Here is an 11,060-nt window from a genome sequence, read left to right on the forward strand (position 1 = left end):
TCTTTCATAATTCACCTTTACAAACAAATAAGTTGTCCCTCTTTTTTTATTTTTATTAAAGAATAGTCCTCCTTTCATCCAAGTTTCAGCATTATTGGAATTTTAATTCAGATGTATCTTTAGTTTATGAACATCATTCATTTTTATTTGACATTCAAAGTAATGGCCAGAGTGGGCGGGGAGGAGGAAAACTGGAGTGGGAGAGGAAGGAAAAGGAATTCACCTTTGTTGAAAGCCCAACATCATAATTTATCAAGACCATAAAAAGTAGATTATTGTGCATTTTTCAGCTAAAGATGTGAATGCCTAGTGAAAATCTGAGTAGTGAAATAGTGAACTGTAAATAATAGCACCAGCAAATATGAGACAACGCTCATTGTTAACGTATTTCAGATGTATAGCTTGTGGGTCATTTAAGGCTTTTTTATTTCAACAAAAGTGTAAGCTTAATTTGCATTGGATTTATTGCTTTTAAATCAGTCATCACATTCTATTGAGTACTACAGAATAATTTTACCCAGCATAGACTGGAAGAGCACCCTTTTCCTCACTATGGGTTATCAGAGAACTACAGCTAAATTTCTATTATCATAACTCATTTTTATTTCTTATTGTGGGTTGTCACACATTTTGACATACCACTGTCACTTTTATGAAGGTACTCACAAATCCCTGTCTTTAGCTAATTCCTAGCTGTTGGAAAAGTTCGTTTTCTGAAAGGTAAAACCAGAAAGAGTAATTTTAAGTACACTGCATCTATTCAGAATGTTTTCTATATGAATTCAGTAAGTTTTGGAAGAACTCCAAAGTAAGTCTGGTTGTGCTTAAACACGTGAGGGCCCATTTAATTCAATGGGCCATTCACGAGTTGGATTGAGAACGGTCAGTTGAAGCTGAGGGCTGGCCAACTCATAGACCAAATGTTAAGTATAATTTCTACTTAATTATAGGCAATACCTTATGTGCAAGTTGTTACAGAATTTTGGAGAGGCTTGCTATATTACTGTTTTATTCACTCAGACATCACCGTATCAATTTTCAACATTGCTTTCTTTTGCAAAAAATACCTTATGTTCCCTCCCCGAGAGCATAGCAGAAGCTTTTTAGATGCAGCTGTTAAAGGATCAACATAAATTCTCATCACTGAGATCAGATCTACAAGCAGTAAAAACTTATCCAGGTGAAAACTAATCAGTTATGTGAAAAGTTTAAGTAGCCTCAGGCAAAATATTTCAAGTCATAATGGTCATAGAACATTTAAGAGATTAAATTCCCAATGGCAGTATGGACAAGGCCCCTCTGCTTCAAGAGGAAAATGTTCGGCCACATGAAGGTGAGCCATGCTATGTCACTTCTTCTCAAGGCAAAAAGAAAAGGCTGTGATCTATTTCATTTAGAAGTGTGGATGTAGCCAGGGATCTGACTGTTTGCAAATTAAATGTGCCATTTGGGTATAGTCAAATCTATCATAGAATGGTTTGGGTTTGAAAGCACCTCAAGATCATCTAGTTCCAGCCTCCCTGCCATGGGTAGGGACACCTCACCCTAGACCATATTGCCCAAGGCTCTGTCCAGCCTGGCCTTGAACACTGCCAGGGATAGAGCGTTTACCACTTCTTTGAGCAATCTGTTCCAGTGCCTCACTACCCTCACAGTAAAGAACTTCCTTATATCTAACCTGAACTTCCCCTGTTTAAACCCATTATCCCTTGTCTTATCACTACAGTCCCAATAATGCATTCTGAATTCTATAAAGAAAGTTAAGATCTTTTAAATGAAAGACATGAGAAGCACAAGAAGAAATATGAGCTATTCAACCAGGCCCATTAGCAGGATTAAACTAAAATCAGCTCTCTTTTGAGAGAGACAAACTGCTTGATGTGCATGTCTTAATAGATACTGTCAGAAAACAGACTGGATTATTCTAGTGTTGCATTTTAAATGATAGCTGTACATGCTGACACACAGACTCAAGCAACTCCTTTAAACAAAATGGAAAACCTTCAGTTATAGAATTATGGCATCCAACATAATGTATAGACTGTCTACAGCTGAAAGGATACTTACATGGCTTTATTAATATTATTGATCCTACTGTTAGATAGCCTGATTTTACACTGGGTCAGAGCAAGGAGTTAGAGTTCTCTGTTACATACAGGGCAATTGGAATTTGCTTGTTTTCTTTTAGGGAAGGAGAGGAAAAAGGAAATTCTCGTGACACAGTCAGTCACTGAAATCCTGAGGATGTAGTAGTAGCTCCCCACTGACTAACCCTTAATCTCTAGTTTTCTTCAAGGACATTTTCTTCTGAAGCAGCCTGGGTTTTATGTTCCTAACCAGTTACTATAGCAAAAGGTTGAAATACAAACAGCAAAATCATCTCATTGTGAGAAGCAGATGAGAGGTCTGCTTACTCCAGATAAGACATATGTACTAGACAGCCTCCAATCACACTAGTGAAGTTGAAGGATCTCATGAAGATTCTTTTCTCAGTCTAGGCATTTGATATGTGCTTTACAAGGCAATTAGCCAAATCAAATCTTGTTAGGACAAGACAAACTATCATGTACTGAAAGACTTAAAAAAAATATTGTCCTTATTTCATCTATGCCACTTATCTTCCATTGTCTGGTTGTATTCTGTAGCTTGTTTTGGACCAGTGTTGCGTAGAAGAGACAGTCCCATAGGTCTAGCACCTGTAGCAATTCAGTGGCAATTCCACTTTTGACTTGAATCAGGTTGTTCACTCGGAGCTTAACTGTGGTTTTAGTTCACTTTGTTGGATAGTCTGAGACATTTTCCTTGTCTCTGCAGAAGAGTCTTCTGATCTCCTGGTGGTGAAGTGAAAACCTTTATTAAGTGTCAGTAGAGACTGAGCAGAGCCCAGAGCTTACTGTCACAACACTTTTCAAAGGCTGATTGCTACTGAAATAATTTAGGATCAGAGAGGCCCATAGATTGTTATTTAATTTTTTTTTTAGGCATTTTCAGTGCAGTTTTTGCTTTCCACACCTTTAATCCAGGAGAGCCTGCAGTGCTGACTGAATACAGAGCATTCATCACTTCCAAGTAAATGAAATAAGTGGGTGTTAGCAGCCCTAATATTCACCATTTCTAAAATTCATTTAATTCTCTCAAAAATTCAGCTTAGGTGTGTATGACTAAAGAACATGCATAGACCAGTTGAGTTAGACAGCTCCAGCACAGCCTTGCTTATTAAATGAAAGGGGTAACTCACTTCTCCTCGAGATGAGGGAAATAAATTAAAAATCAAGGTATTAATTAGGACATTATGTAATCTTTGCAAACATCTGCACTCCTTAAGACGGTTTCCAAACTCCTGACTGGATGGAAAGCTGCAGCATGTAAGAAAGAATGTACAGGCTTAGAGTATGTGAAACTTTAGTAAGAACTACTGGGGAAAGAACTAACAGAAAACCAACAATAAAGTCTGGCAGCTAGTAAGCTTAAGGCTATGTAACAATTACAAGATCTGCTGATCTTAAGGAAGATTTTGATAAAGTAGCCTTTTCCTGTTAGCAGCTTCAAAATTTGGAGGACACCATCTGGTCTCATCTCAAACAAGACCAGCAACAGTAGCTTGGAGACTTAGGAAAGAAGGCTGGTGACAGAGTTTAGGTATTCTTACCAGAAGCTGTAAAGAGTAACAGTACTTACATGACAGAGGACACAGAAGCAAGAAAGCCAGCAAGCAGAAGAAACATAAGAACACTTAGGATCGATGTAATGACAATCATGCCTCCACTCCTTCGACCAGGCCAGGTATCAATTTTCGAGGGAAGTTTAACTGGAACAGCATGGAAATAATGTTCCTATGATCTACTTTTGACCATGAACACCACTACCAAATGCGAGAAAGCCGGTGATTTAGGAAAGGTTAACTGATTATGTCTCTATCTGAAGTCTTAGATGATTTATGGGAAACAGGTTTAAGACTCCGAGTCAGCATTTAGGGTTTATAAGCTTTTCTCAGCAGGTTAGCCAGTATAACAAGTATCTGTATTACTGAGAAATGTCAACAGCACCAGATAGCGCAACACACATCAAATCTGAGACCACATGTACAAACTTTATGTTTACTAAAGGAATTATTTTGAAGTACACAAAAGTAGAAAAATGTTCCACATTTAAATCTGCTAACTCCAATACTGAATGTCTGACAAAAACGTTCAAACTGTAGGAAAGGCTAGGTGTTGCTTATAGAGCAGCAGTGTCCTAAGGCAGCACAGCTACTCAGGAGAGCTGAGCAAAGCCAAAGACTTACCTCGTCTGGTTTTGATTGGGTCAGACCAGAGAGTCTGCTCTTTCACAGTACCTTCTGTGGTATCTAGCAACAAGTATTTAAACCTGTGAGGAGAAAGTGTTAAATCAGGTATTTGAAATTTGATCTTCCTTACTAGCATTTTTAAGGTACAGGATTAGCAGGTCAGACTTCAGGATTTGTCAAAGAAAAAGACTGAGACCATCAAAGGTAGCAGAATATTTCCAGAGACCTTATAAAAAACAGATAGAATTACTCATGGGAGAGCATTCTGTGCCATGTCATGCACAGTTTGCACTTCATTCCTGTGGGCCTTGGCAATGATAGCTTTCCAGATGATAGTTTTTCCCAGCTTGCTATTCCCTGTTGTGAACAGCCTCATTATTTAGGACAACAAGTGGTTTTGATTTCCGTATGGAAGTCAAAGATTTTGTCCAACAATAGAGATCTTTGGCACTTTTCCTCCTAGAGACTTAAAGAGACAGGATAACGCTGTTTTGGCAAAGAAATTAAGTTTCCATTCCACAATAGTTTGAGATTTCAAAAATATCCCAAAGAGACAAGACAGTTTTTGCAGAACTGAGAGCCCATAGTGTTTTGTTTGGGAAGCATATTAGGTCTCCACAGAAGATGCGGCTCCATGTGACTACTATTTTTATTATAGCTTTTAAGTAGCTAGCAACAGCAAAACAAGTGTTTTGCATAAGAGCTGTCATGGTGCCTACGTTCCCTAGATGGCCATCTTCATTAGGCAACAGGGGTCAGACTAGCCTGCAAGCTACCTGGCCTCAGTGCGAAGTCTCCTGGAATATTAGGGCTTCCTGGAGCTGGAGACCAAGGAGGACTTTGGCTCTCCAGGGAGCCATCAAAACAAAGCAAGCAGAGCCAGATCAACCAACATGAAATACATGGTGAATAATCTCAACATCATTTTCTAGTCAAAATCCTTTTTTACCAGCATTTTCTAATTAGAGGCTGTCACTGGATTACCTACTCCAACACACATATAGATCCAGCAGTTCACACATGGATTTTCCTACTGATCTATGAATTTAACCTGATAAAGCTCACCACTGCAAACCACCTGCAGGGTGCTAGACCAAAGCCAAGCCATCTTCATATAACTACCTTCGCAGCAGATCATTTCAGTTAGGGACTGGTAATTCACACAATACCATCACAAATGAACATTGACTCAGTGTTGCTTTCTGCTATGTTTTAAGATCAGTATTCACTTTGTAAGAAATGAGAATTATACCTGTATGTTGTGTCTGGTGCAAGAGGTGGGTTACAGATTCCAAGGAAGTTTGGGTCATACAAACAAGTCCCATCATCCCCGACTCTGAAGAGGTATTGTTTTAGGACATCAGAAACTTTGTTAATGTCTCCTACATCAGCAAGTTTGGGAGGCGTTGCACAACTGGGTACATTGAACAAGGCAGCCTTGTAAGGTCCAAGCTGCCCCCCTCTTGTCTGTTGGAAGGTGCTGTCAAGTGGTTTGCTGCTGTTGATCACCAGGGAGCTTATTGCACTTGCTGCAAGAGAGAGGCATTTTAGCAAGGCTGTTAGAACTAGTTCAACCCTTCCTATTCACGCTGTATTTATTTGGAAACTTGCACTTCTACCCCAAAAGTCTCAAAAGGGAAACCAAAAATCTGCTGTGTAGGGATCCTACCTTTTCCTCCTTATTTGTTGCTGAAGCTCTTTATACTTGTCTCTCAGAAGCTGGGAAGGATCCACAGCATATCTTAATGAAATTCTTTCTTAGTAGGCACCCTCCCAAAATTCCTGTTTTCCAAGGAGAATCTGGTGGAGCAGGGAAGAGGATGGCAAAGGCTGCTCTTCCACCATTCCACACCTGGCTCCAATAAGCATCCATTATGTCCTGCCATTTCAGATTTGATACTATAGCCAGGGCAGAGCTCCTACATAGTCACAACTCTCCTGTTTCCTGGAGCAGAAACCCTTAGACCTCTGGTCACACAGCACCTGGACCTCCCAGAATCACACAGTATGCAGCCCACTGGGTAGGGACAGCATAAACAGACACAGTATCTACATTTCTGGCCAGCCAGGCATGTCACTGCTTCCAGACAGCATGCCTTAGGAAATGTGAAAGTCCTCACAGCTTCAAACAAAATATGCACCTGCACCCAGCCCTACAGCATAGCTCAGAAGCCCAGCTGCAGCTCACAAAGCTTTCCTGCTGCTAAGCCAAGGGCCAAGTCCCAAGAGATGCTCCCAAGTTCTGCAACTGCAGGTTAAATTTTCAGGCGGGGGAGGGTGAGGGCACCCCCTCCAGCTGTTCAGTATTGTCAGCAGCAAAACAATGGCAGTTTTTCCAAAGCTGTGGTACATTGGGAACTACTTCCACTTGGAAGCATTCTGCTGTGCTCCTGGAGATGAGTTCTTGCAATTGCTTGGTCATAGAAAACTTTTAGCTATGATCCAATGCAAATTTAAGCCTATTAAAAGGGAAAAGTTTCTAACACAGGTTAAAAATACATCTTAAGGATCAGCGCTCAAGTTAGTTGAGCTCTGGCAATCTTCTCTTCAATGGGAGCCAATCTGCATGAAGGCAAATACTAAGATATGCTCTATTTTTAAGCTTGCTTCCCCAAATAATTATACTTCTCACAGATGGGTCTTCCTGCTCACCCAGTGTCCAACCCTGTAACTCTTAGCCTGGCTCTGGTGATAAGTAAAGTTGGTGTTTGATGCTGCTGGGTTTTGGTTGCTTTTTAAACTTTACTAGGTAGATTAAATGTGATAGTAACATTAAGAAGAACAGAGAACAAATTTATATTATTTCTTCAGAAATTTGCTAGACCCTTAGCTTTGTAGTATGCTGACACATTTCCATACTAGTAAAGCTGAACATAAGGTGTTAAGAAAATCAATTTCTCTTTAATCTTCCTTCTCCCTGCTCCAGGAGGCATCCAAGGCTGAGCCAATGTGCTTCTCTGCAGACCAGATACAAATCCAAACAGAATTCCTCTCAGTCTTCCAAGTAACAAGTTTGCATCTGCTTGCCTTAAATACAGCAGAAGAGATTTCTCCATATAGAACCCCTTTTGCTGAGATTCACTCATCTGTGTAGGAAGCTTTTGCCACAGAATCAGCAGAAGTGGGGTGGTTGATGTAATTTGCAACACAAAACATATTTGCAGGTATAACTAGACATCACTAGACTTTTATACGATTATAATGCACTTAGTCTGTTTTAGGCTTATGCACACTTGAGCCATGGGACATGTCTCAGGTGGCCATGCATTCACAGCTGTCTATGTTAGCTGTATGGGATGGTGTCTCCGGTTACAGCTTCTACCTGTCCATAGCCACTTCCTACCACCTTGTACATAGTGGCAACAATGAGCAGTGAAAATTTTTAAGACTGTTCTGTTTGCTGGCCAATTTTCACTGCCATCCCTTTGCCTCTCCCCAGCAAGATCTCTTCTTTATGCCTCTCAGCAAAGGAGACTCCATACAGCTCGCAGGGGAGAAGGTGTGATATAAGGAAATAATTTATTTCTATCTGCTTATGGAGTAGCTCTAGCTGGTGTTCAAAACAGCCTGCCAGAACAGCAGGGAGCAGACAAGGCAGCTCTTGGTCACTGCCAGCAACATTTTATTGAGAAGCAGTTATAAAATTCATTTCATAACTGAACAAATGGACCAGACATATTTGACCACAAGTCTACCATGACTACAAAAAAGAATGAAGTCATTGCAAGGGCTGGCTACCTCAACTATAAAATAAAGTTACCCAGTTTTTCTCAGCAGGTTTACTTAGGGGAATTCAAGCTTTTATGCAAGAAACTTGCGTTCAGACAAAGATAAGGTATTGGACTGTGGACCACTTGGTTTCATTAGCAATATTTGGACAAACATCCATAGTTAACAGTTCTGCTCCACACCTATTGAGAGTCAACTAGCACAGTAATAACACTTGCTATTATTAATCAGCCCCACTGAAGTACTAGTTGTTTGTCTTATATTTTTTAATAACACTTCAGAGAAAATTCAGACCAGAGGCTCACCTTATACATAGCTTACACCTATAGATTTTTCTCTTTCCCCCCATTCAGATTCACTTCCATCAAACTGTTGGGAACTGCACTCAATGGCCACACTATGAAGTTATCTTCAAGAGAGGCATAATACTGGATACTCACCCGATTCCTTCATTGCATATAAGTAGATGGCATAAGATTTATTTGGACGCAGTGAGCTGTCAAACATACAGAAGGGTTTTTCTAGAGAAACTGTAGTAAGTGTAGGGTTATTTGCAGCAAGCCGAGAGGCTGCAATCTGAGGCTTCAGGCTTTGATCTAGAAGAGAAAGTTACTCAAAAAAAATATGAAAAAGTCTTTCTTCTCTTGCCCCACAAGCTCTGACACAAAAAGGAGGATCTGAAAGAGCTAACTACATCCAAGCATAGAAGAGGGGTGTGAACTGCAGATAGGCAAGAAATAGCTTACCTGACCTGTAAAAGTTCGAGATTTGGGAGTTTTGCTTTGATGCAAAATGGGGAACACAAGGATTTAGGGAGATAAGAAATGTTGCTTCTCAAGAATACACATCCAAAGGACAGAAGCAAAGCCTCATTATGGAGGAAACTTGAGCTGCTGTCTTTAGTGTCCTATGTACAGCCACCTCCAGTGGCAGCATCAGAAGTTCTACAGTCAGTTCTCAAATCCTTTGGCAATAAGGAGTCCTTAAGGTTTGAAGGCCAGACTTTTTAACATACAGAATGAGAGATTTAGCACAGTTTTATGCAAAGGAAAACTGTCTGGGTGAGGCACTGGAAGGAGCAAGTAGTACTAAAGTCTGTGTCAGAAACTTTGTCCCTCCCCACACAAATTAATCCTATCTCCAGTCTTTGAGGAAGGATTAACTAAAAGACTCAGCAGCTCCTTGTCCTTCCCAGCCTATCTGCAGTAGAGCCACTTCAGCAATCTTCCAGCAGAATAAATGTTTGAATCCCTAAACTTCCCTCCCAACACAGGTTCTAGAGCAGAGTTGACACCCAAGACAAAACAAAAAAAATAACAATCCCAAACCCCAACAACATAAGATAATCAAAAAGGGAAGCAATACAAAGAGAGGGACAAGAGAAATGGAGGAAAGACTGCAGATAGATGCCTTTTACCTGCACACAGCTGTCCCAAGCAGAATACTAGTACAACCCAAGCGTTGCACATGCTTCAGCCCTCCAAAAACTTGCCACAAAAGCAAAACCAATGTTTTGATGTAGCTCCAACTGAAGAACTCCCACATTCACTCCTTCCCTGAAGTCAACCACACCTGCTCCTTCCCTCAATGTCCCTGTGACTAGAAGTTACCTGCACCTTCAGCACCTCTTTATATGCTTGTTGCCCCTCCTGCTCAGGTTTCACCAATCCCCCAGCTAGTATCTGCTCCCAGGTGAGGCAGCTTTGTGGCTTTGATTTCCAGCTCATGGGCATTAGTTTTTCCCCCTCACCTGTATCATTGGTAGGTGGTTTTGTTCTTTACCTTCTTCTGTCTAAAAACTTCTGACATCTCTCATGGAGAGAAAATTCAGAACAGAGTATCTGAACCCTGCATCATGAATGGTTCTAGTTCAGAGCTCTAAATCTGGGAGCCTTAACAGAGGCTAAAATGGCCATCTGAATTATGTTTCCTGGGTTACATCCTTAAAAACATAAACCTCCTGCTTCTGGTTAACCCTAATGCGATTCAAGGTAACTTCATGAAGAGCAAATCCCTGGGAAATCTGAATCTGAACTGTTGTATCAAATTGTTCAGCTAAGAATATGCTTGATGAGTAATTGCTGGTATGAATGATCTATTGTATGAAAGCTCAGCTTACAAAATTCTTAATCACCCACTTAAAACAGGCTGAGGGGAAAAAAAAAGTATCAACAAGATTTTACAGAATTAATGGGGCTAACATGATGTCACTGCAGCAACTCTAGGTTTACACTAATATCACTAAAGTTACCAAATGCATGTCCTTTATGGTTATGCCATGGGCCTCAGAAATCTGTTTGAAATATGTAATCAAGTGATTATAATGCAATTTCCTCCCCATATGTGTTTCATTTTGTTTCAAAATCTGCACGTCATCTTCAGTGTTTTTGGTTTGACTTTTCTTACGCTGCTTTTGAGGGAGAATATTGAATACAGGAGTTACTCTAGATTTGCACTGCTATAGAATAAGTTGCATTATTCCTTCTCACTCTACAATGCACTCAAAGCCTGTGCTGGCATAAGTACTCTGGCAAATCAGATTAAGCCAAAAAAAAGCTTACCCTTCTGTCTTTTATTCCTTGGAATTGGATTTTTAACATTTATACTAGGGGGGTTAGTTGTACAAATTCGGTACTGATCTGCTCAAGAGTGAGTTTATCCCTTCAAACAATATGGTAATATACAAACCTGTGAGATTTCTGACTCTGCAGTAAAAGCAGAGCTTAAGAACAACAAGATCTTCGCTCTCCATCATAAAATCAATACTTTCTCCAAACAGTGATTCTTGTAAAATAGGATCCTGAATTCTTTAATTCTTCAGTTGTTTGGGGTTTTGGTGTTGTGTTTTGTGTTTTTTTCCTTAAGACAGAAAATAGGCACATTATTTGCCTAATTTAAAAAAAAAAAAATAGACATCAGGACATATTGAATGGCAGAGAAAAAGAAATATCATGCTTCATGGCAAGCATGCCACTTGCATGTGTTACAAAATACTCTTGCAAGTTTTATAAAAAGGTGCTGCTCCTTCATTCACTTGTTAAAG

The 11,060-nt window shown here is 40.0% G+C and overlaps 1 protein-coding gene across 1 annotated transcript; it reads right to left on the minus strand.

Annotated features, from left to right (window-relative positions):
• Nucleotides 1-2,483: 2,483 nt before the first annotated feature.
• UPK3A (uroplakin 3A) lies at nucleotides 2,484-9,534 on the minus strand. The gene is made up of 6 exons (XM_057426956.1): nucleotides 9,435-9,534; nucleotides 8,458-8,613; nucleotides 5,541-5,817; nucleotides 4,286-4,368; nucleotides 3,679-3,808; nucleotides 2,484-2,831 (listed from the first exon to the last, which is right to left on the minus strand). The coding sequence occupies exons 1-6, from the start codon at nucleotides 9,484-9,486 to the stop codon at nucleotides 2,744-2,746; spliced, it is 786 nt and encodes a 261-aa protein (XP_057282939.1). The 5' UTR covers nucleotides 9,487-9,534; the 3' UTR covers nucleotides 2,484-2,743.
• Nucleotides 9,535-11,060: the final 1,526 nt, after the last annotated feature.

Source organism: Pezoporus wallicus, unplaced genomic scaffold, assembly GCF_028554395.1.
Source record: "Pezoporus wallicus isolate ANWC-B61680 ecotype Strahan unplaced genomic scaffold, APGP_CSIRO_Pwel_v1 scaffold_3294, whole genome shotgun sequence".
NCBI lineage: Eukaryota > Metazoa > Chordata > Aves > Psittaciformes > Psittacidae > Pezoporus > Pezoporus wallicus.